The sequence below is a fragment of the Podarcis pityusensis genome (genome assembly GCF_964106645.2).
Source record: "Podarcis pityusensis genome assembly, chromosome: 2".
Lineage (NCBI taxonomy): Eukaryota > Metazoa > Chordata > Lepidosauria > Squamata > Lacertidae > Podarcis > Podarcis pityusensis.
Window position 1 is genome coordinate 44557247 of NC_138029.1, and position 26488 is coordinate 44583734.

The 26488-nt window shown below is 43.0% G+C and overlaps 1 protein-coding gene and 1 long non-coding RNA gene across 17 annotated transcripts in view; one reads left to right on the forward strand and one right to left on the reverse strand.

Annotated features, from left to right (window-relative positions):
• CACNA1A (calcium voltage-gated channel subunit alpha1 A) overlaps positions 1-26488 on the forward strand; it is a 258043-nt gene that overhangs the window by 149309 nt on the left and 82246 nt on the right. For all 15 annotated transcript variants that reach the window (XM_080996998.1, XM_080996997.1, XM_080996993.1 and 12 more), the window contains 12 exons: positions 1188-1300; positions 3125-3256; positions 4239-4311; positions 5354-5471; positions 5999-6066; positions 6802-6908; positions 7848-8657; positions 9342-9808; positions 11877-12015; positions 12647-12776; positions 19611-19670; positions 23363-23469. In XM_080996998.1, the coding sequence (XP_080853124.1) occupies positions 1188-1300; positions 3125-3256; positions 4239-4311; positions 5354-5471; positions 5999-6066; positions 6802-6908; positions 7848-8657; positions 9342-9808; positions 11877-12015; positions 12647-12776; positions 19611-19670; positions 23363-23469 (2324 nt within the window). The remainder of the gene's footprint in view (positions 1-1187; positions 1301-3124; positions 3257-4238; positions 4312-5353; positions 5472-5998; positions 6067-6801; positions 6909-7847; positions 8658-9341; positions 9809-11876; positions 12016-12646; positions 12777-19610; positions 19671-23362; positions 23470-26488) is intronic.
• Positions 15989-17835, reverse strand: LOC308472314. 2 transcript variants are annotated; one of them, XR_013983419.1, is made up of 3 exons: positions 17719-17835; positions 17384-17553; positions 15989-16658 (listed from the first exon to the last, which is right to left on the reverse strand). It is a non-coding gene; the product is annotated as an uncharacterized lncRNA (long non-coding RNA). The 2 variants fall into 2 exon arrangements; XR_013983420.1 differs by having other exon boundaries at positions 17384-17558.

Sequence of the window (26488 nt, forward strand, 5' to 3'; positions counted from 1 at the left end):
ATAGAATCATAGAATCATAGAGTTGGAAGAGACCACAAGGGCCATCGAGTCCAACCCCCTGCCAAGCAGGAAACACCATCAGAGCACTCCTGACATATGGTTGTCAAGCCTCTTCTTATATCAATCTTGAATTGCTTCTAGCAATGAAGAACAGTATAGAAGTGCAATAAATAAAAAAATTAGATAAAATAGATAGATAGATGATAGATAGATAGATAGATAGATAGATAGATAGATGATAGAAAGATAGATAGATTAGATAGATGATAGATAGATGATAGATAGATGATAGATAGATATAGATGATAGATAGATAGATAGATAGATAGATAGATAGATAGATGATAGATAGATAGATGATAGATAGATTCAGATGGTTCCTAACAAATCTAGGATTTACTGACCCTGCTGCTTGACCTACTTGGGTAGCAAAATCACCTTCTGCTTTGGTCATCTATATGACTGGAAGCTGCATTTTGCATCATGATATATTTACAAACTGGATGTGCTCTCACATTGAAGCCAGGTTGGTCCATTCTCAAAACTTGAGCTTGAACAGCTTGATTACTGTTTGAACCCTGCCAGCCAAGACACCAGGTGTTCAAGAAACAGTAACAAAAAGCAACTTCCTGCTCACAGCCAATATTATGATTAGGTATGTCTGACATATGTTTTGAACTTTTATGCTTAGCGATCCTAAGTCTAATTGTGGAGTGAGCAGATGCAATGTGTTATTATTATATGATAGCTGGAGAAAGCTTTGTAGTTTGCTGCATGTTTATGAGCTGGAGTTAGGATTACCAGATGTCTAGGATTTTAGCAAGATAATGCATTTTTCAATGCCACAGCTTCATGCTGTTCTTATTTTTCAAATCTTGATATTTGCCCATCTAGTCCAGTGTTGTCTCTTCTAACTGGCAGCAGCTCTCTAGGATTTCAGGCATAGGTCTCATCCATCACCAGACAGCCAATCCTTTTGCCTGGAGGTGCCAGGGACTGAGCCTGTGGTCTTCTACACATAAGGCATGTGCTATAAGCACTCTCCCTAAGCATATGGAGTATACAGGCTTAAGTAGATGGATGAGTAATCCTCTGTGTGTGTCTGTGTCCATGAATGCTGGCAAAAATTGTCTAAAGCATAACCTATAATAGTGTATTACTAAACTCATTAACTTGGTTTTCGGTAGGTTATCATTGGGAGCATCTTTGAGGTGATCTGGGCTGTGGTAAAGCCTGGCACCTCCTTTGGGATCAGCGTCTTACGAGCTCTCAGGTTACTGCGTATTTTCAAAGTCACAAAGTAAGTTGTTGTTGTTTTATATCAGTGTCCTAAGTGTATGTGCATGAATTAATTGGCAGGAAGACTGAGTGTGCTGTTTGTACATGTCCCAACATGTGCTTACTTGTGCAGTTGTGTGTGTGTACACAGTGTTGCATACAAATACAGTGGTACCTCAGGTTACATACGCTTCAGGTTACATACGCTTCAGGTTACAGACTCCGCTAACCCAGAAATAGTACCTTGGGTTAAGAACTTTGCTTCAGGATGAGAATAGAAATCATGTTCCGGCGGCGTGGCGGCAGCAGGAGGCTCAATTAGCTAAAGTGGTGCTTCAGGTTAAGAACAGTTTCAGGTTAAGAATGGACCTCCGGAACGAATTAAGTACTTAACCCGAGGTACCGCTGTATGTATATGTTCTTACACACTGGAAATCTGCAATTTGTTCTGCAAGCATATATTTTACATTGTCAAAAACAAATAATTATTTAGAGCAATTGAAATATCTAAATTTAGCTTAAGAAGGTTTCTTCGTCCTGCTGCATCTATAAGAACAACTTTCTGCATATATTTACAATGAAACTGCGATCTGCAGAATGTTCCTTTCACTGCTGAAACTGCCACGTCCTCTGTGTCCAAAGGGAGAGGCATTTGGATGGAAGCGAAACATCAAACAAATAAAATAAACAATCCCTTGTTTTGATGGTTTGCTTCATTCTATCTAAAAAGGAATCTTCAGCCAGCAGGCAGCAAAAGCTAAATACCGTTGGAGTGTACATCAGTTTAAGAAATACCAGGAAGCATTAATGTGCTTGGTGGAAGCCATCTGTATATGGATCAGGAGATAGCTGCCTTTGTATATAGTCATTAATTTCTCTAACAGTAAAGATGACTTTACAAGATGACCACAGTTGCATTTCCCTGTAAAAACTGGCATATAAAAATTCGCTGTAAATATACTGTTGCTGGGTTACCCAAAGGATGGAGATGAAGCAAAGGATGTCACTATAAGTTAGGACTGGGAGAAGTCTTATTGAATGAAAAGAGTTTAGGAAATAATATTGAATTTGAATTGTTTGCAATAGAAAAGGCAGAGAAAATGTTTCAGAGGAGCAGTGCTTAGAACATTGGACTGGCACCAGATCCCCTCTCTGCCATGTAGTTCTCTGGATGTCTTTGGGTTAGTCTTTGTCTCCTCACCTGACCTACTTCAGAAGGTTTTTGTAAGGATAAAATGGAAGAGAGAGAACTATATACGTTGCCCCAAGCTACTTGGAGGAAGGGTAAGGTAAAAATGTCATGAAATAAATAAAGCACTAGTCCACCTTTAAAAAAAATTAAAAATTGTCCAGTAGCACCTTAGAGACCAACTAAGTTTGTTCTAGGTATAAGCTTTTGTGTGCATGCACACTTCTTCAGATATCTACAGATTATTCTTCTTCAGATATCCCTACCTGAATCTAGTCCACCTTTAGTTACTGCCAGTTCCCAAAACAGGTCAGAACAAGTGGTTCAGTAGTAAAATAATTTGATTTTTAAAAATGAAACAAAACAAGACAAAACCTCTATCTTATCAAGAGTTGCAGTTGCAGGTCGTCGACATATCCAAATTAGCAACAATATGCAAGAAAATGTTATTTTGTATTAATTATTGTGGATTACACATATATTGTTTGTAGCAGCTGAAGCTAGCTAAATTATGATCTTGCATCCTGACAGCCTTCACCAGGCCTGAGTGGAAATATCCTTTCTATCATGTGACCCCTGGAATGAATGTTTGCTATATGATGTGTGGCCCTAGAAGACAGATTTTCCTGCTAGCTCACATGTAGATTCTCTTGACAGGTACTGGGCTTCCCTACGAAACCTAGTCGTATCTCTGCTGAACTCCATGAAGTCCATCATCAGCCTCCTTTTCCTCCTCTTCCTGTTCATAGTCGTCTTTGCCCTTTTGGGAATGCAACTCTTTGGGGGCCAGTGAGTAATGGGAAAAGCTGGGGGGGGTGACATTTCCTGCAACATCCTTAGAGTGAATACTTGGGCCCTGTTCAGATGTCACAATAATGGCCTTTGAAACCATGGTTAAGGTTTGTACCTGCACACTCCCTCCTGCCCCTTGCTTCCCTGCTTTCTGTATCCTCTTTGATGTTAATATCCTGACTTGTTAAACTACCTTTTTTCATGATGTCACTCACGATATCAGATCCTGATTTCATAGCCTACTTTGTAGACAGTGCTTAAAGCACAGTTGACTGGTTCACATGCCACAAGAAATTGTGGTTTAGCAAGCCAGGCTGTAAGCACTAAAACTCAAGAGGGAATGGGGAAAGCACAGGCACAAAGCTTGTTACCGCTTGCATAAACTATGGTCTATCAGATGAGGATTGTGGTGTCTGAACCCATCCCAAGTCTTGGGCATTGTTCCACTTGGGCATCACACTAACTCATCACAACTCATTTTGGTAATAGGAAGAGCTGGAGTACGCAGATACTCATATCTGTAGTAATATAGAAGTATTCCACACATCCATGCATGCACACACATATAGCCAGAATCTCTACGGTCTTTCTAGAAAGCTCCTGCTTTTGATCAGCTTTAGAATGGAGAAATCAAATAGGGAATCAATAAGCTAGGGTTCCTCTCCAATTTCTTCTAGGGACCCTGATGCTAGAAACTCATCTCTGCCCACAGCTACAATGTTTTTGCTAGACTTGGAGAGTCTGTGATGTCTCTCTCTCTTTCTTTCTCTCTCTCTCTCTACACACACACACACACACACACACACACACACAAAATCAAGATTCACACAACTGCCCACATTTCTGTGGTATCTGCAGTTCCTTTAGCATGCAAAGCTAGGATTCGGATGCGAGCTGACTAAGATGGAAAGAGTTGAAGTTCCTTAGGATCTGTAACTAACATCTCTGTTTCTGTTGGATTGGTGTTTCTCTTGCTCAGGTTCAATTTTGATGATGGAACCCCTCCGACCAACTTTGACACTTTCCCAGCAGCAATAATGACAGTATTTCAGGTATGCAGGGGGAATGGGAAGGAGGCTGCATTCCAGTGGCGTAGTGTAGGGGGTGCAGGGGGGGCCGGTCGCACCGGGCGCAACATCTGGGGGGGGGGCGCGCTCGCACTCGCAGCTCTCTGCCCCTACTAAAATCCACGGGTTAGGGGGCGCAAATTACTTGCCTTGCCCCGGGTGCTGACAATCCACGCTACGCCACTGCTGCATTCCCTGTCCTGTTTGTCTTTCTGTCCCTGGAATGAGTCTCATGTAGGGTAACCACCTGAGCTGGGATTATGTGCTGATATGTCCAAAAAGTCCACATAGCAGCAGTTCTTCTCTTCTGTTAGTTGTCATAGATTATTCACATTAAATTGGATAGTGATGTAGCAACAAAAATGTCACAAAATCTGGCAGCCTGGAGTTGGGGTGATAGTTGAATTTTAGAGACTTGGGTTGTAGAACTGCTGAATCAGCCCCTTAGGATTGGGGTGCTCATACTTTCAGAAGTGTATTTATTGCCACTCTTTGTGTTCTTTTGTTTTTGTATGTGCATTGGAGTAAGCAGGATTATTCATAGAAATATATCTTGGATAATTGTATGTAGGTTTGCATCATTAGAATATCTTTGTTTTAAACCTGAGAATTCTTGCCACTCTTTTACTTTTTTTTCTATAAACAAGAAGCAAGTGACCAATTGTTCCTTGCTGCATTCCTTTTAGTTTGTGCCGCTGAATTAATTTGAATATTGCATGTCTTGATTTGTTTAATTGCCTTGAATTCTGTTGAAAAAGCATTCTAGAAGTCTGGTAGATAAAAACATTTCAAATGGAAGAAACTCTAGTGAAACAAACCATGACACGGAGCACTATTCAGCATCAGAATAAAACACTTACTTACATTAGAAGGTAGTAGATTACATGAAAAACCTCTTCAGAATCTTCTATTTAAGTTCTGGCCCTGTTTGATCAATAATGAATTCCCTTTCCAGTACTACCATTGACTCAGCTGAGGAATCTATCAATTTCATCTGGAATTTCTAGTTATATATTGCATATTTCAGATCCTGACTGGTGAAGACTGGAACGAAGTAATGTACGATGGTATCCAATCTCAGGGCGGTGTCGATACAGGAATGATGTTCTCAGTCTATTTCATTGTACTGACTTTGTTTGGTAACTGTATCCTTTGTTGAGAAATATTATAGTTCTCATATGTTTATGGGACTAGATTATGAACTCTGAGGCGATAACTACTGGTTATAAAAGCAGGAGGTGTCTGGGAACGAGGATTCTTTGGTGGTTCTTCCATCTTTACTGTTGAATGTGTTACATGGTTGGGGAAATACATCCTCAGTTGAACTTGTTTCCATCTGTTTACAATGATGGAGAAATTCCAGTCTGTCGGTACTGGGACTGAGAAATGGTAAAGTCAGTACTTTACATGCTAAAATAAAAGGTCCCCTTTATAAATCTTGAAATTACACTCATTTGGGACACTTCTTCCAAAGGGAGTTGTGGAATAAGATGAACCACTGGTGCTGAAATAGGCATTAGGTTTGGGTGACTAATTCTGTTAACTCTGCAGTCTGGCTAACCATTTTGGGGAAACCCTGCAAGGGAAACCAAGCATTTGACAACTCTTCAGGTAGACAAGTGAAAATGAAACTAGAACTGCTTTTGGTTTTGCCTTGACTCTCAACATTCAGACACTTTGCTCAATGTATTCTTGGCTATCGCAGTGGATAATCTTGCCAACGCTCAGGAGCTCACCAAGGTGGGATTACTTCACCACCACTGGGAAAACTGGGGCTACAGGGAGACATGCTTATTGAATGGGGTGATTACAGGGCTGGGTTTCCTGTATACTGAAAACAGGATTGTGTAGGTGAATGGCTTCCCTCTGCTTCATTTTCTGATTGCTGTCAGTCCAAGGGTTGGCACAGGTGATAGTCTAAACCAGTGACTAATTGTGTTAAAACCTGGTGCTAGCTGATCCTTCTTCCTACAGATACTTTCAGTTTAACCTTACAGTCATTTGGGAGAAGCTGCTGTCTGGATGCATCCTAACTCTTGTGTAATTATGCCTAAAATGGTATTTTGAACCTCTTTCTTTCATGAACAGGCCGCTGTCTCTGTCCTGTTACTGCCAGGGTAGCTAATCAGTAGCCCTCCAGCTATTGTGGACTCAAATTCCCATTAGCCTCCCAGCCAGCACAGCCAATGGCTAGGGATGATGGGAGCAGTTAATTCAACAACACCTGGAGGGCTACAGGTTTGCCATCCTTGCTCTGTTGGAATCACATTTCTGTGATGAAAGAGGCAATTCAGCCCTTTCTGTGATTGGGAAAGGAATCACAGGACAGTTGCAAAAGCAACTGTTACGGTTAGCTTAGTGGAACTGGCATTTCCTCATGAACATTAAGTGCCCCCCTCCCACGCTCAGACACATGGATATGGGCACTAAACCTCAGGGCAGTGGCAACTCAACTCTAATGTATGGGCTTCACAGGATGAGCAAGAAGAAGAAGAAGCTGCCAGCCAGAAACTTGCCCTCCAGAAAGCAAAGGAAGTAGCAGAAGTGAGCCCTCTGTCTGCAGCCAACATGTCAATAGCAGCGTAAGTGTTGTCTTGATTTACCTCAGCCCCACATGACCCCTGGGTTTCTGTTTCACAAATGCAAAGCAGGGCAGGCTTACATGTAGCTCTGGATCTCAGTAAAAGGTTCCCTGGGGGGCGAGTAGGGACAGTTTGAGTCCTGTAAACTGTGAGGAACACTTGCTTATGGAAGGAGAAGTTGGCCCTCACCAGCCCTAGCCTTCTAGCAGAAAGTGCTGGCTTCTTGCATGCCCAAAGAGGACACTATAAAGAGAAATGATACAAACTCTTACTCTAGTTTGTGCATCTTCTAATAGGGGTTTCTGCAAGTAAAAGTAGGAGGAGTAAAGTCTGTATGAATAATGAATAGTTGCCTAAGTCCAAGCTGACCTTCCAACATTTCCTAGAGAGGAATCAATATGGCATGTGTGGTGGTGATAGAATAGCTAGGGAAGAGTAAATGGCCAAAGCAAGTGCTAGGAAAGAAGTTCAGCCACAGTTGCTCTTCTGTTTTAACCTGCTGTTTGCTGTCTTGCCCCGGTGAACAGCAGAATCAGGAAGAAGAGCTGTAGTGTCAGCAGCTGGGCCGAGTCATGTCTGCACACATCTGGATTAATGTACAACATTCATTCCTGTCCATGCCAGAAGCAGCATGTAAACCAAATTCTGCCTTTGGGGTTCCATGCTGCTTCCAGCATTGCCAACAGCACGTATAAGTGGAGAGTTTTACTCTAGGATCTTTTGCAACTTCACAATTCTTTGGATTGCATTATGCTCTGCAGGCATAGCCTGACTGCATCTGAAAGGAATGATTAATTGGCTGGATACAGATTGATTTAATAGGAACGCCAGAAAGTCAGAACCAGAGCAGGAAAATTGGCGTCCTTGAGGATGGTGTGTGAGATGGTCTTGGTTTTGCCAGGCGTGCATTTCAAGGAACTGTTTCTGTTTTGTCTTCAGGAAAGAGCAGCAAAAGAACCAGAAGGGCGCTAAATCAGTGTGGGAGCAACGGACAAGTGAGATGCGGAAGCAAAACTTGTTGGCAAGCCGGGAGGCACTATACAATGAACTGGACCCTGAGGATCGCTGGAAGGTCACATTTGCCCGCCAAATGCGACCAGATATGAAAACCCACTTAGACCGGCCACTAGTGGTAGATCCTCAGGAGAATCGAAATAACAACACTAACAAGACACGTCCCAGTGAGCCACCCTTGGACCCCCACTTTGGACAGCAGCGGCCTGAAGAGTTCCTGAGAAAGCCACCTCGCTACCATGAGCACCCCCGAGACCCCCACATATATGAGCGCCCTGACTCAGGGAGCATGGAGCCACGACGCCCACGGAGCAGCAGCAAGGAAATTGATTTTAACCAGGAAAGTGGATACCATGAGATTGACTATTCTAGCAAGGAGCACAATGCCATCCTTGAGCGTGGTTACCGTGGTGACTGTGACTCACAGCGAATCAAGGCCTTGGACCCCCACCGCCGGCACCGAGGCAGCAAAGAGAGCCGAAGTGGGTCACCTCGTACAGGCGATGGTGACCGGGAGCACCGGCGGCATCGGCCTCACCGCCGGGCACCAGATGAGGGAGGGGGGGAGGAGACAAGCAAAGCTGAGCGCAGGCCACGGCATCGTGAGGGGAGCAGGCCTGCACGCGGTGATGTGGATGGGGAGCAGCCTGATGGAGAAAGGCGCCGACGGCACCGACATACTGCACAGTCCACCTATGAAGCTGATGGAAAGGAGCGACGGCACCGGCGCAGGAAGTAAGTAGGGAGAGAAAGGAGACTCCTCAGAAGCAATGGAGCCTGGTTCCCTCATAGCACCCATTCCTCCTCAGAACCAATTTGCCTTTAAATATTACTAGGCTGTTTGACATCAGTATAGAGTTAGGAATCTCACATTCAGATGCTCATGTTGCTGAAGCAAGACCAGCTCAGAACCCACAAGGTGGTAAAGAATATCTAGTGAGGAAATTATTAGTGACTAGGTCATCTGCCTCTCTGGAAAGAGAGTTTAGATTCTAACCCCTTAGTACATGTGTGGATATGGTCAAAATAAGCAAGGCTCTTTTGCTAAACCTGCCGTCCTGCTGGCCTATTGCTGTATTGAGCCAATAGCCATCAGGGAACTTGGTTGAAGCTGGACTGGAGGCAGTTAAGATGGAGTAAGATTAATAGCTGAAATAATGGACAATTTGACTAATACAACTGCATTTTGTGCACATAGGAAGATAGTCTGGCTCTAGAGGGTTAAGGCAATGTCATGTGGGTAATGATGATGCAGCTTTAGAAGTGGAGAGTGTAGGTAATGCTTGTGCTAGAATGAAGCAATTGTCACGTGAGCAGGCAGTTTCAAACCCCACTTGCTATTGTCCTAGTTGCATTTCAGTGACCCATTGATATAAATATTTCGACCAGTGATCAAACTTTTTCTTTTTAATTATACAGAGAGAACCAAGGCTCTGGCCTTCCACCTGGACCAAACCTATCCACCACACGGCCAATCCAACAGGATATGGGGCGTTTGGAGCCCCCAGTGGCTGAGGATATTGACAACATGAAGAACAATAAGCTGGCAACCAATGAGACCTCAAACCAACATCCCATCAGCCACCCTCAGAATCCTACCAAAGGAGGCAGCCACTCAAATTCCACACCAAGCCACCTGCCCCCAAACCCACCTGTTCCCTTGGACCAACCACTCCCCAACTCTCAGAACTCTACCAGTCGCCGGACCCCCAATAATCCTGGCAATCCATCCAGCCCTGGACCCCCTAAAAACCCAGAGAACAGCCTCATTGTCACTAATCCCACCACCCAGAACAATCCACCCAAAACTGCCAAGAAAACAGAGCACACTGTGGTGGAAATCCCACCCACCTTTCCACCACCAATCAACAACGCTATCATGCAAGGTGAGCACTGAGTGCACTGTGTCTGTAGGGCTAGAGCCAGACAACATGGATATGAGGCAGAAGAATTATAGGCACATGTTTGAGATGCAAGTTGGATGGAATTGCATGAGAGGAAAGGATAGAGAAGGCTTTGTTTTGTTTGTGTGGAAGGCAGGAGGAAGTACCGTATTTTTCGCTCTTTAGGACGCACTTTTTCCCCTTCAAAAATGAAGGGGAAATGTGCGTGCGTCCTATGGAGCGAAGACGCCATAGCCCCGCGACCCTCTCCCGGCTGGAGAGGTGATGCGCGGCTATGGCAGGAGCCTCTTTAGCTGCGCGCCACCTCTCCAGCCGGGAGAGCGCGCGCACGGGGCTAAAGAAGCTCCCTGCGACCCTCTCCCGGCTGGAGAGGTGACGCGCGGCTATGGCAGGAGCCTCTCCGCTGCGCCTTTCCGCCTCTCCCTGATCTGCTCTTTGGGGCTGGTGGTGGGCTTCCCCCCGCCAGCCCCAAAGAGCAGGTCGAAAGGAACCTGAAGCCTGGAGAGCGAGAGGGGTCGGTGCGCACCGACCCCTCTCACTCTCCAAGCTTCCAAGGTAGCCGTCTGAACGCACCTTAAACGGCACCTTGTTTTAGAGCGGGAAAACAAGAGGGGGGAAATTCTACCCCTCTCTGCGCAGCGCCTCCTGCCGCTTCGCTGAAGGGGCGCTGGGCAGAGAGGGGGAGAATTTTTTTTTCTTGTTCTCCCCTCTCTAAAACAAGGTGCGTCCTATGGTGCGAAAAATACGGTAACCATCACAGGCAATAAAAGAGACAAAATGAGTTTGTAGAACACTCACATAATGGTGTTTGTGGTTAGTTCTACCTATTTTCTTGTATTAGTGTAATGGCTGTGCCATCAGCTATGTTACTCCAGGTCATGTTTGTGTCTAGCCCAATGGCTATGTAAGTGGACTGATGTTCTGAGTGTGAGTTGGCTCTGTTCCTCTCACAGTTGTATTGACATGCATCTGCATGTGCCTCTTAGCTGCTGAATTTCTGTGTGTCTGTATCTGTGTTCCCTTGGATATCCTGAAGATTTGTTGTCTCTTTCATGCTGAGTGTACAGTGGTGCCCCGCAAGACAAATGCCTCGCAAGACGAAAAACTCGCTAGACGAAAGAGTTTTCCGTTTTTTGAGTCGTTCCGCAAGACGAATTTCCCTATGGGCTTGCTTCGCAAGACGAAACGTCTTGCGAGTTCTTGCGAGTTTGTTTCCTTTTTCTTAAAGCCGCTAAGCCGTTAATAGCCGCTAAGCTGTTAATAGCCGCTAAGCCGCTAATAGCCGTGCTTCGCAAAACGAAAAAACCGCAAGACGAATAGACTCGCGGAATGGATTAATTTCATCTTGCAGGGCACCACTGTATATAAACCTGTCAGAGGAAACTAAAACTACAGCAACTGTTACATGATAAGTATGACAAGCCACCATATTCTGAATTGCTGAGGACTTCATTGCACAGAGCAGAATGTACACACTTTACACCTAGGAAAGATTTTTTTTTATTTAAATCTGTTGCATCTTTATATATTAAGGGCTTTTAGTTGTAAATTATCTTAAATATTTATGGCATGGTAAATTGTGTAAACAAAAGAATAAAATATTGGGGATACTGCTGGCCTGCTACACATATTGTCCAGGTCGGTGTGTGCTATGGTTCAAGAGGCTTTATCTTTCTGACTGTGCTGAAGCATTTCCATACACAAGTTGTCATGCATCTGTCTGAGTCCTGCAAACCTTTGTGCAGACATTTTTGCATCCCAGAATTGGGTGTCAATATCTACTTTGTACACTTTGTGTTTTCTGTAGGCATATGCAGTGTACCAGTAAAAAAACAAAAACAAAACCTGTTTCTATATGTAGAGTATCCAACATCCTGGTCTCCATATTTGTCCTTAACTTGCTCCCCAACTCCCCCAAAAGACTACCCAACATAAGTTTCTGCATATGCAGAACTGACTGGATCAACTTTTGCTAAAATGGTACTGGGAGGACTGAGAGAGGGAACATATCAAGACTGATCACTTTTATTTTTCTCCACCTATTCGCCAGTCAATAAGAATGCCAACCCTGAACCTCTGCCCAAGAAGGAGGAAGAAAAAAAGGAGGAGGAGGAAGAAGATGATGGAGGGGAGGGACCCAAGCCTATGCCACCATACAGCTCTATGTTCATTCTCTCAACCACTAACCCGTAAGTGTTGCTCCATTATGGACTGAAAGGTAGCTGGGAACCTGATACCATAGTTCACAAATGGTTAGAGTGTGTGAAAATTGGATACTTGGCTGGATTATGCCGAGGATTCATTCAGAGGATGAAGGAGGACTGCTTATTTGCAGAGACTGAGTCTTTGGGGCTCTGATTTAGGTTGAATATGTCATTTTTTGTGAACTTCGGCAGAGAATGAGAAGGATCATGCTGGTTGGATTCATGAGACTGATCCACAACTAGGCTCAGAGATATTAAGGTTGGCTTATGCACCAGAACCTAATATATATTGGCGGCTTTGACTATTTTATATATATATATATATCAGAGCTGAAGACAAATGCCCTCTCAAAAGTCTCCACTCCAGCTTGTGGAGAACTTAAGTGGCAGTGAAATAGGCATCACTATTTTTCACTGAATTTCTCTGGGGGAGAAAGTGGTCTTTTTCCAGCAATAAAAAAATACAGTGGGAAATTTTCTAAAAAATATATATTCTGAGTAATTCTCACTCAGCTCCAAGATAATTACTTTATCTGATTCAGTAGGAGAAATGTAGCCATTTGCTCAGCACTTGTGATACCCTTCCACAGAATATGCTTTTGCCTATTGGTACTAGGTTTCGGCGGCTCTGTCATTACATTGTCAACCTGCGCTACTTTGAAATCTGCATCCTGATGGTGATTGCCATGAGCAGCATTGCTTTGGCTGCTGAAGATCCTGTGCAGCCAAGTGCTCCCCGTAACAATGTAAGTCCTTCCTGCATTCCTTTACTTTTATCCGTGAATCTCCATTGCAGCTCCTGCTCTCCTCTGACTTTGAAGATGAATCATAGGATACCAAAATAGATATGATCAGCTCTGGAAGGCCCACCGTTTAGATGGGGAAGACTATGTCTCTAAGTTAGCCTTGATGGGTACGACTATGGCCTGATCAAAATGTCTCTAGGCAGTGAGACATCTTGCTATAGAAACAAGTATTCTCCTCATCATTGGATGTTGTAGCCATGGTTTGCTACAAAATTGAGTTCACGAGCAGGGAATCTCAAGCTTGGGGCTGAATGTGGTTCTCCAGGCCTCTGTAGTTGGCCTTTAGGACCCTCCCTAGGCCATGCCCACTCTGTAGGCCTCCCCACTCACTGGCTGCACTCCCTCCTCAAATGCTTTTGCCTGGCTGATATGTGTACTTGAACTGTGGTTCCACTTTCTTGCCTGAATGGAAGTGTGTGTGATTCCTCACCGTTGTCTAGTTTGATGGGACAGGCCAGGAGCAAAGCTGGACAGTGACCCAGTAATGACATTTGGGAGGCTGCTGTACGGGAGTTCCATCAAAAAGTAAACCAGGGAGGTCTGGTGGAATAAAAGGAACTCCTGGTCAGTTAGCATAAGTACCTTCCACATCTCTGCTGGTCCAACCTGCAGCTCTGTCTCTCCTCCTTTAGTAATAGAAATAAAAAAATTATTATTTGTACCCTGCTCATCTGACCGGGTTGCCTACCTACTGTTGCTCCCTTAATTCCACACTTTATATGGGAGTTCTTGGTATGTGTAGAGATGTCAGATGGTCCTCAGCTATATAGCACCTCATACTAGTGTCCTTGTAAGATCCATATTGTATTAGCCTGCTGCATGTTCTGTCTACATCTGGGATTGGTGACCAACTAGGAGCTGTACTGACTGTCCGAGCCTATGATCCAACTGGTATGGTTTTCAGTAGAGCCACATAGAACTCAGTATATGATTGCATGGCTTTGTGATCACTTTACCATGCATTCCAAACTTTGACTGAATATGGATAGAGCTTGGAAGGAAGGAATGGGAACTAGAGCTCAAGATCGTATTGGAACTTAGGTGCATCTTGCTTCTTTTCTGTCCTTCCTGCCTCTGTCCAGCTTTCTAACTGATTGAGATAATCTGATAGACAACCATACTAGGGTGACTTACCAGTGTCATGTCAGCTGTCAAATTCATAATTCACTGGCCCCAGTGAGTGAAATGTTGGCGATGGGCCTTTGAGAGAGAAACCTGTCAGGGGACTGCCATTGGAACAGGGGAGGGAGGCAGGGGGGCCGTTAGAATACAGAGAGCCTACGAAACGCCTGAGGAGCAGTTCCTCTTCCAGGGGTGGGAAAAGCCACACCTCCAGTGGAGAGCTGGCCAGGAGGGACGCACGCCAGTTCCGTTGCCCAGATTGCGCAGAGGGGTGAAACGCAAGGAGGGGAGGAAGAGGCTTGGGGTGCCGAAGTTCTTATGTTGAGGGAGAAGCCGGAAGGGGCCACTCCCGTATTCTGCAAGTGACTAAGATGGACATGAACTTTGTAGATCTGCACTGTAAATAGTTTGCACAATAAAACCTGTAAAAGACAGGTTGGAGTCCTGCCTGGTTACTCACGAGCAACCACCATCAGCATCTGACAGAAACCCTTTGTCTTATGTTTTCCAAGACCTTATGGACAGCTTCATACATTAATGATTTTTCTACATGGATATTGCTCTTTGTAGGCAAAATCTTGTATATCCTCATATCAGACAAGGGTTCAGATGTCTATTTCAATGTGTGCATGCAGCCAAATAGACACATGTGAGTTGGTTGCACGTGATGGTGTACAGTTTTTTCTCCACTGAGGTGATTTTCATATAGGGAAATTGTCATGCATATAGAAGCCTTATGTCTGGTATTAGCCAGTCCTTTGAGAATATTGTAAAAAATAATATTTGGGGTGGGATTGTTATTAACACTACTGATCTTATAATATTATATGTGAAAAGCAAAAATCCCTCTTCCAGTCTCTGACTTTCTGAGAAAAGCAGCTGGGATTTAAATAGGTTAGGAGGGAGGTGTAGTGGTATAAAGGGAGAGAAAGAGATAAATCACAGCCTGGCTCTGCTACCAGCTTACACTGCACTTTCTTTTTCAAGAGCTTCGCTGGACAGGTCCCATGAGATATCCCTACGGAAAAATGAGTGAAATAATTAGAGCAGCATCTCCACTAGGGATGGGCAGGAGGGAGGGCCTCTACTGGGCTTCTCTGTTTCATGCAGTAATAAGAAACCTTTGTGCTGGGATGAGGATAAAATCAATAGAATACATCCCAATAACCAAAGGACACCCCCCCCCCCAGCTTTATGCTAGCTGAACATAAGAATAACCTGGCCCAGGGTGGGCATCCAGCACCAGTGTCATACATCTTAGGATGCTAAAGGAGTTCAGTTTCAGTACATTCTGGTGCAAACTGACCTGATACATACCTGCAGGCCTAATGTGTGGAATGAAACATTTTCACACTTTTCCAAATAGTGCAATGTAGCTCTTGGCTCAATGATGCACCAAAATGCATTACAGTGTGCATTTTAAAGTACATATAAACATGTAATTTTGACATAAAATAAGTTTTACTCAAAGTAGACCCATTAAAATAAAATAAGCATGACTGTTATGTCTATTAATTTCAGGGGGTCTACTCTGAGTAAAACTTAGTTGAATACCATACCACTCTATGTATTTAAATACAACTTCTAGTGTGGATTCAAAGATCACTGATTAATGTGGAAACAGGTCAAAAGATGTGCCAACAGATATAGATGAAAACAAACAAAAATTGATATGGACCAGGAAGAGACTGAACTATGTACATTTGGGACTATTAATACCCAGTAAGATAGCATGTAACTGGCAGAAGTGAAGGCCATCTTCACTACCAAAGCAAAGAGTAAAACCTGTTAAAGGTCATATCAAGGGAGGTATTAACATGATATGGACATATCTTAATGGTTGAATTTTGTTTTTATTCCCATTTCCTGTGTTTAATGAGCTGTGAACTCTGCAACTTATTGACTACATGGCATCTTCATGCACCCTGGTGATTTCCCCCTTTTCTTTCAGACTGTCTAATGTGGATACCAAAACAATTTTGGCTTATTTTTGTTTGTGGCTCCTATTCTGAAAAGGAATTTTCCTGCACAAAATTGAAAAAAACTTTACATATAGGCAAATATTCAGTGATTTAAAAAACCCTGCTAGTTTAAGATCAGAGTTAAGATGTTGTCCTTGTCCTGTGTTGCCTTATGAAGCCTATGGCCCTTAATGTATTGCTAGAGGACTCATGTCAGTTTGTGGCTTATATCATAGCTAGCAGGATGGGTTAAAGAGTAGCAGAGTGGGGAATCCTCTGATGCACTAGCGGTGAGACTGGTACAGTACTGCTACCAATGACTTGGGGCATGGGGTGTGTAGACCTCTTTCCTAGCACCATTACAACGGAAGATTATACCAAAAACAGTAAAGCAAGTTTTGGAAATAACCCAGCCGTTTCATAGATTTTTAAAGAGGCAACAAGAAAAGGAACGGGTTGCTTAATTATTTATATTTCAGTGCATATGTAGGCCAGTGCCCCTTCCCCTCTAAAAAAGCTCTCATGGGAACTTACAGAGAATATAAAGTTAGATAAGGGAGCTCACAAATCTTAGTCCACACATATTTTCTGTTGCAAAGTGATATTCAGAGGGTGCAATCGGAAGCAAAGCACTTGTGTTCTGAAAGAGGGACTTCAATTGCTTCATAAGGCACTACAGGACAGCATGAGGCATCTTTGCTGTACACAGGAATTCCAAACTCCCCATATGGATTTGGGCCTGAATGACCAAGGAAAAGTGTATGTGCATGGGGAATAAGTTGTAAGCAAGCGCAATTTGTACATCGCACAACATCATTCCTGTTCATGAGGTTCATCTGTTAAGGCATCAGCCTTAGCTTCCAATTTCCCAGCTTTGCAGAGCTTGAGTCAACACGAGACAGCCCTAACTCTAATCTTAAACCAGCAGGTTTTATGATTTAATTTCACAGGTTTTTAAAAAGAAAATGTATTAAAATACTGGAGTCTGCTAAACATGAAAGTGGTTGTTTTGTAACTATTAATTGTTGGATATAATTGGCAATTCTCCATTATGCACTTTCATTCATACTCTGAACTTTACACTGCACAGCAGCCTGTTATGAAGAATGTACAGTATTTAGCAAACTGAAATGCAACTCGCAGTGTTACAAAGCTTGATCTAGAGCATGACAATTTTAAACTGCTAACCACATGGCATCTTATTTTCAAAGTAAAAAAGAAAGAAAATGAAGACTTTAGGTACCATTATGTTCAGTAGGCTATCATAGACAAATCTGACCTGGATCTGTCGAACCTACAAACCAATTGACAGGGGCATGCTGCCCTCAGGATAGTCTATGCTCCTGCTCTTTCAGGATCTGTTAAACATGCTCGCTCTCTCTCTCTCTCTCCCACCCACACCCATATTTATCTTTAACTGTGCAATGTGTGCAAATGGATATGTTAATGTACTGAAGTTCTCACCCTGGGCCAGCAGGGGGATACTGTAGATAGTTTTCACTCAGGTCCGCATATGCAAATAAGGAATTGAAAGTGACGTTCAGTGATTGGATAGTTACAGAAAGTTGTTACTGTTGCTTTGTAGTTGAGCTCTCTATAAGCAGGTTGGCTGAACCCTTCAGTTCAGTTCTGTTCTGGCCTGTGAATAAACAAGAGCTGTTTGAAGAATCGCTGTGTCATCTGATATGTTCACCCACAACTTAACAGGATAGTTGTGCCTCTTCTACGTTTAGAAAGATTTGCTGTTCTGAGTGATCTTGCACAGGCTTACAGTATACCTCATTGTTTTACTTCCCTACCTTCTGGCAAACTAACTCCCTAAGGCCTCAGAAATTACCTCCATACTGCTTCAGTTGTCACTTAACTGCCGCCCCTCCCCCACATGAGAACAGTGCTGGACATGCTTGACCTCTGTGGTAAACAGCTTCCATTGGCCTAAAGGGACTTTGTACCTATATCTTAAAAAAAAAAAATACTATTGCTGGCTGTTCACCAAAAAAAATCCAGTTCTCAGCAAAACCAACATTTTGGAGCCTGTATCAATAACAGCACAACATGGCTGCCATAGCTGAGCCTGCCTAGTCACAAAATGACCACCAAGACACCCCTGTCCCCATTCCCCTCCAATAAATTCCTGTTCAATTGATTCCCAAGCTACTCCTTTCCTCTCCATCAGAAAACTCATCCCCACGCTCTTTCTCTCCTATAGATAGCAACTGTGGCAGTGTAATCTCATACCCTCCAACATTTCTCCAATGAAAATAGCGACGTCCCATTCCATAATGATGATTTTACCATTTGTACCCCACACATCTTACTGGGTTGCCCCAGCCACTCTGGGCAGCTTCCAACATATATAAAAATAATAATTAAACGTTTTTTTAAACAATTCCCTATACAGGATTGCCTTCAGACGGCTCGGGGGTCAGATAACTCCATACCCTCCAGTGAAAATAGGGATATCCTAAGGAAAAGTGGGACATTCCAGGATCAAATCAGAAACCGGGACAGCTTCTCTAAATCAGGGATGTCCCTGGAAAATAGGGATACTTGGAGGGTTTGTAATTTTGTGAAACACATGAAATTTGTTTAATCCAGTGGTCATCAAGTTCTTTGCATCTGGGGACATAGTTGGAATTTTGTGAAGGTGTTGAGGGCACCAGTCACAAAATGGCTGCTGCCAGGGTGGTGGCCTAATGCAAAATGGCTGCTCCCTCCTCAGCAGCAGGATTGGAGCAAACGGCCAGGACAACTGCAGAGGAGGCAAATTTTTGCTCTGCTTTTGCTTCTCCCTAAAAATGGAGGAGAGATACTGAACTATCACTGGAGGACACCTCCCCCACACACATTGATTTACATCAACTGGCCTTGCCACAAGGTTTCTGGGCAGAGTGGGGAGATTAAACAAAAACAAAATACAGCCTAGTTAATATGAATGATCTTTGGGCCATGGAGGGATGTGTTAGTGTTGAGTTATTTTTTTTTAATCTGATGGTTAGGGGATGGGAGAGTTGTTTTGTTTATTGTTAGCGTTTATTGTTTTTGTTTTTCCAATATGTTGTATGGGATCAGTGTAAATGTGGCACTTTTGTAGACCTCATCAGGTAAATCGTGTATGTCAAATTCCAAATCATTAGCCCACCAGTTGCTATTTTTATAAGCTATAAAATGTTTATGCATGTAATCACAGAACCTTGTTTTTGCTACTCTAACTATATGCCCCTATAAATCAGCCCTTTTCTAATAGCAACATCAGAAGCCAAAGGACAGCTGTAACTCCCATGGAGATAGGATGTGACACATGCAGATGCTTTTTATGTTTCCGTTAGCATCTTCCACAGATAACAATGGTTACAATAGGAACTCCATAAGGTGGTAGTAGAGTAAAACACAATTCGAAATTCTGACCCTCATTACAGATCAGTAAGGCTGTAGTATCTCATAAAAGATGGAGAAGTGACCAGAATGCAGTATGGATTACTTTATTGATTCTAGATAATATAAGAGTCTTTAATCTGTCATTTGTTGCTTTGAACCTTATCTCCTGCATGCTGCTGACAAGATTGTGTTTAGAGACAAAATGGAAGCCAAGGTCTGCCTTAGTCACGAGTTTGGTTAGGATTTATGACTTCAGAGATGTGGTGAGACCTGAACTATATTTTTAATTCCTTTATGTCATTTCTCCCTGTAGGTTCTCCGTTACTTTGACTATGTCTTCACAGGTGTCTTCACCTTTGAAATGGTTGTTAAGGTTAGTAATTGGGGAACTGGGCTTGAGCCTGTGATCTCATGACATTTTGGTAGTGTTTGGAACAGAGAACTTGAAGCTGCAGGGCAGAAGTAGAGCTGGGCTGAATGTTTGTGAATCAGTATTTGGGGGGCATGAGAAACAAATGTCCCTTGGGGGAATTGCTCAAAAGAGCCTTTTCACACTTCCTTTCCCATTTAGTAGTCCAACAGGCACACATATCTTTCTTAGCTTGCCCAGGTCGAGTGAAAATTTCAGAAATAAGATTTCTTTCTTTCTTATAATGTATATACTGCTTAATATTTCAAAAATCTCTAAGCAGTTATGATTAACTTCTCTGCCAAAATACAATATGGATTTGAGTACTTCCAAACCATTGTTCCCCTCAGAAAAAAACAACAGTTGTACATGGACACAATTATGAACAAGTAAGGGTATGTGTGCCTCAAACCAGAGCTTTCAGAAACTAAACTCTGCCACTCTGCCTCCTGTACAACCAGCACTCTAATTCCTCAGCAACCCTAGCAAATTAAGAGTTAAACTACATGCTATGCTTATTGTGCGTTGTGCAGCTACATCTCTTTGTCTTAAATTAATTATAGCCCTAGGGGTGGATTGTTAATGTGATCGCACCATGCACAGAGAGGAAATATATCCCTTTCCTCCATACCTACAACTCCCTCCCCGCAAAAAATGTCCCCACTACAGTTATAAAGCATAGTATAAAAGCATCGTAGCAGGGGAGGGGGGCAGTTTTCAGGAGAAGGTTGTGGCTAGGAAGGGAAAGGATAAACCTTCCTTTCCTGCATGCTGCAGCCACAATAACAGTTGCCCCCATGACCAGAATTGTAAGAAAAACAAGAGACAGCCTAGAGCAGATCTCTGCTGGGGCTTGACTGAACACTTAAGACAGATGCACACAAGTTTAGATTCACCGGTGAGGAAATGTACAGGCATGGTGACATTGACAGATATCTGGGGCCTAATTCATATACAGTGGTACCTCGGGTTACAAACACCTCAGGTTACAAACACTTCGTGTTACAAACTCTCCTAACCCGGAAGTAGTACCTCAGGTTAAGAACTTTGCCCCAGGATGAGAACAGAAATAGCACGGCGGCAGCGGGAGGCCCCAATAGCTAAAGTGGTACCTCAAGTTAAGAATGGTTTCAGGTTAAGAACGGACCTCCTAAACTAATTAAGTTTGTAACCCGAGTTACCACTGTATAATATGTTAGCCACTTGAAAGCAGAGCCAAACTGAAACCTTTTCACCCAGGAAGCCATTTGTGTGAAGTGTCTTCCTAGAAAGTTACAAAAATTTCAAATGTGCTAGCATATTTCCTTGAGGGCACTGAACTGGGCCTAAGAAAGCAAGGCATTATTCCCCAAATGTGGTTATTATAGTGAAGAATATTGTGTTTTCATGCTGCAGCTTTACAAGCTAAAGTGTGCCGCAGTTCACACTGCTGGCTTCTCTTGAGGCTACCGCGGATTGATTGTGTGACAGGCTTTTTTCACTTCACTTGGGAACTAAGATCTGCTCAGTTGAGTGCTAAGACAGAGCAAGATCTGGACTAAAAGCTGGTTTGTGCAAATAGGTAGCATGAGATACTATTAACTATTCCTAAAATGAGGTATTCCTAGAATCCACCCAGACCAGAACACCTTCATTAATTAAATTTCCCCTCCCCTCTGTATTCTCATTTTTTTATTTCTATTTCTATTTGTTACACTCATCATTCTTACTGCATTTTGTATGTGCTTATGTCAACCATTCTGTATGAAAAATGACAAAATAATTACAAAAAGCATTTAATGTATCAGAACAATTAGTAAATTTATAAAGAATAAAAAATAAGTTTTTTCTATCCTGACCAGGCATAATGGTTAAATCCCTCTCTTTTAAAACTATCCTAATATTATTACCTATACCTTCGTTTGTTTATTCGTTCGTTCATTCATTCCCTAACACTCACACACCTAATTCCCTCCCGCATTTTTACTCAACTCCTCACACTCTTTCAGCTGCCATTCACAACGGACACTAGACCTGTCATTCATTCTGACTCTAGCTAGCATTCCATCACATCCCCCTGCTGTCAATTGTTCTTCCACTCACCTGTCTATTACAACTGTCTTTCATGTTTGCTGACATAATGGTTGCTCCATGCCCTTATCGTAACTCCCAGGTCTCTTACTGAGGGGAATATATTTCATTTGGTTGACAGCCCTAAGCATACAGTACTTTTCCCCCTTCTGGCTTCCCATTTCTGTTATATACTCTCTCAAGCCAGAGGATTTGCTTGTAGTTGTGACTGAGGACCACTAGATGACACCATAGCGCCTTATAGGTTAACTTCCACCACAATTCATCCTCGCTTCCACTTGTCCCATGCCAATATAAAGCATGGGTCAGAGCGGTTTTCCACTCACCCCATACTTTCTAGGCACAGGTCAGAGTGGTTTTGCTTTTGCCCTTCCACTTTCCTCTGGAAAACCCATGCTTTAGCGCTAAATCAAAACAAACAGCTATCCATGGAAAGCCTGATTTATGATTCAGTGCTAAATCACAGGTTTCCCTGGGAGAAAGCAGCAGGGCAAATGGAAGTGTGGATAAGCCCTAAGTCTCACTGAAAATCAATGGGAATTATCTGAGTAAACATGGTTAGAATCATACAGGGGAAGGCTGTAGCTGAGAAAGGGCCATAGCTCATGCATTGCATGCCCCAGGTCCAGTCCCTGGTGTTTCCAGACAGGACTGTGAGTTACTGAAACCTTGTCAGTCATTATCAACAACACTGAGCAAGATGGACCAATGGTCAGATCCAATATAAGGCAGCTTCTTATGTTCCATTGGGCTGCAAGAGCTTTTCCAGGCATTAGTTGTTTTTAATTCAGCAGTTCTTTGTGAGCTGCTAAATGGGTTTCAGAAGGGAAAGGTCTCACTCTGCATTCACTTCTGAGGCTTCCAGGTGCATGCTTCCCACATGACTGCATATATTTTTTCTCTTTTAACATTACAGAAAATGCGTGGTTGGTACGTAGTAAAAATGCTAGGCTATATGTCTTTTTTACTGTAGCATTTGAAGTGGCTCTGAATTTAATGCATGCTTTACAGAGTGGCATAGTGAAAGATTTGCCTACAAGCAGCAGTATATGTGCTGCAGAATGTTTTCATACACTCTGGATTATGTGGTGTGGGGTTTGATAACTCCAGTATTGCATAGATCCCATCTCTACCCAGTCAGGATTCCTGTGACGACAGCACCATTAAACATGTGGGGAGAGATTATGTCATGGAGGAAATTGTGTGTACAACACATCCAGAAAAACAATCAGTGTTTCAGACTCTGTTGTGCCAGCACAACTCTCAAGATTCATAAAAACCAGATTTTAGTCTTTGAACTGGGCATGAAGTATCCTTTGTTTGCTATTTTCTGCATTGCCCATGAATACTAGAGCTGCACCTGTGGTCTGTTCATTTTCATTTTCATGCAAGTCAGTCCCCTTTTTTTGCCTTGATCTCCTTCTTTGTAAAATGAGCCCAGCAAGACTGACCTCCGTCATTAGAGTGGAATTATGGAAACAATAGTAATTGACACTAGGGGACTGGGGATCTCAAAATTATAGTAATCAAAACCATGCATAGTGCCTCAAGAACCCTGTGTTTCTTTGCTTTGGTTAATTCTTTAGATGATTGACTTAGGACTGATCCTTCATCGAGGCGCTTATTTCCGGGACCTGTGGAACATCCTGGATTTCATTGTGGTCAGTGGAGCATTGGTGGCGTTTGCCTTCACGTAAGTTTCTTTAGGGAGCCATAGTGCTTTCTTTCTTTTACTACCTTCTTCAGAAAGCACAGCTCATTCCCTTCATCTGGAAAACACTCTTGTTGAAGCTTGCTGCATGATTGGTCTGTTAACAGTTGTCAACACATAGGCAACTTGGCCCCCCTGCCCATTCCCTCATCACAATCCCTCTTCCGGTGCTGCCATAAGCCTTCCTAGAGCATGGACACTCCAAATCTGTGTGCTCTTCCCTTGGCTTGGGATGCTCCTTGCATGTGGAGTTTTCCCCAAGGGCCAACGATAGGAATGGCAGACTGCCCCTGTTTCTTTTCAGACTCCTTGTAAGTTGCAGGTTGTGGGAATCCGAGCCATAAATTCCGAAAAATGATCTCTTACGTTGCACTGAATGGATATATCAGGATGCAAAAAGGCCAAGAGGCTGGCATGGCTAAGATTTTTTTCTCTCAGTGATAACAGAAGCATGCACCATTTATAGAGAGGCTCCACTACTTCCTGTTCAAGCTAAGAGAAAGAGCTGATTAAATGTAAAACCAGCCTACATTTACAATACCACATTTAGGGTATGTCTACATCAGTTCATAGTTCGTCATCAAAATATAGGGTGAGAAGCTCATGAGGTCTGCTCTTTCTGATTTGTCCTTTGTACGTTTGCAATACAGATGCTGTGAGATGCATAGCACCAAAATGGGTTGGGTTTAAAAAGAAGAATAAAATATGGTTCAGGCCCTGAGTCCTAAAGTGCCTTATGCTATATTCACACACTTTAGAAAAGAAATGTGAATTCACACATTTTAGAAGACATCTGAAGGCAGCCCTATTTAGGGAAGCTTTTAATGTTTAACAGACTATTGTATTTTAATATTTTGTTGGAAGCCGCCCAGAGTGGCTGGGGAAACCCAGCCAGATGGACAGGGTATAAATAACAAATTATTATTATTATTATTATTATTATTATTATTATTATTATTATCAAATTTAATTTACTCTAAAACAAAGAAAATGAGGTTATGTTCTTAACAATATTTCTAATAATATCAACAAAAACCTGAGTTGATAGTTTACTTTTGGCTCACATTAGGGAGGGGATGCATTTTGCTTTCCTTTTATTTTCAAACCCCCCCCCCCCCCGCTACCAGTTTTGCAGGGTTGAGATCAAATGATATACTTTTTATTTTTAAAAATATTTTTATTGATTTTCCAATATCATTCCAATAGCAGCCTCACTATAACAACAGCATTCTTCATATTGAACACATTCCTTTGTGGATAATGGAGGTTAGGGTGGATTTTGCTCTTTATTTTCATAGCATGGCGTTTCTCACACCCTTCCCTCTCAGTTCCTTTCTCTCACACACGCAGTTCCAATTTTGTTAAATTCCATTTATATTCCAATTTCTTCCATCCTCACTTGTTCAGATATTTTTAAATAAAACTTGCATTCCAGGGAGGGTTGCCGTATCAAAAATGAAGAGAAAAACTATAAATAAGCAAACCATGGGCTCCCCTCCCTCCATCGTCTCTCTCACCGAATGGTATCCACTCTCAGTCCAAACCTTTTACATCCTTGTAGCTGGGTTGTTTTTGCAGTTTCTTATCACCTCTGGCACGCGCCTGTAGTTTACTCCAATTAGAATCCAATTAACAGGATAGCCTGTGCTTCCAGGAAAGGGGTAGGGGCAGGGGACGTTGCAGTAGCCAGAGTGCTCTGTGCACCCAGTGTCTTTGGCTGCCCTCACATTCCATGGGGAAGTGAGTGCCATACCGCCAGGCAAACTGCGAGTGAGAGCCTGGTTCCTCTTCCAACTGAAGAGGAATGCAGATAATGAAATCCCCCTATCATTTTCTGATTATCTCCATCTGTCTCTATTCCACAATGTTGAGAGAGACTCTATTCCTGGTGCACTGGAAGCAGGAAGACGATATCAAATGATATACTTAATCACATACAGTGGTGCCCCGCAAGACGAATGCCTCGCAAGACGGAAAACCCGCTAGACGAAAGGGTTTTCCGTTTTGGAGGTGCTTCGCAAAACAAATTTCCTATGGGCTTGCTTCGCAAGACGAAAATGTCTTGCGAGTTCCTGCAGGGTTTTTTTTCTCCCCCCCCCCTTTTTCCCTAGCCGCTAAGCCGCTTATCAGCTGATCCGCTAAGCCGCTTAACAGCTGATCGCTAATCCGCTGATCAGCTGATCCGCTAGGCCGCTTAACAGCTGATCCCTTAAGCCACTAAGCCGCTTATCAGCTGATCCGCTAAGCCGCTTAACAGCTGATCCGTTAAGCCACTAAGCCGCTTATCAGCTGATCCGCTAAGCCGCTAATAGCGCTAATCCGCTAAACCGCTAATGGGCTTGCTTCGCAAGACAAAAAAACCGCAAGACGAAGAGACTCGCGGAACGGATTCTTTTCGTCTTGCGAGGCACCACTGTAGCATTGTTCTTAGAGATACTATGGGGGGAAGAATGGCCGCAGCCTCACTCCCCCTGAAACAGTAAAAAGCCCTCCCTCTACTTTTTCAGCTTCCAAAATAGTTTGCAAATTAGGGGGGTAGGCTTTTTGGCTGTGTAGTGCTGATTGATTCAGAGCACGTTGGACAGGATTTGAATGTCTTAATTGCTTCCAAGGGTAACTAGTTTTAAAGGTACAGATTTATATTCATTTTCCCTGCTAGAAATAATTTTTAGGAGCTTGGACCAAGGTGTAGTAGAAGAGGAAAGAACAATCTAATAGGTTGCCACTTCTGTTGTTTGTTCATGTTATAGCTCTATTAACACGCATGGCAATCTAAAGGCTTATCCACACTTCCTCTTGTCCTGCTGCTTTCTTCATGGGGAAACCGCTCTTTAGCGGATTTCCCCCAGATTGCCATTTGTTCTGTTTATTGCAAAAGAGCAGGTGTTCCCTTGGAAAGGAGTGGGTCAAGCGGAAAACCACTCAGCCCTGTGCTTTCTAGGCAGAGCCGTAGCTACAGGGGAGCTAGCCAGGTTTTTGCACTGGGTAAAAGCTCCAGAAA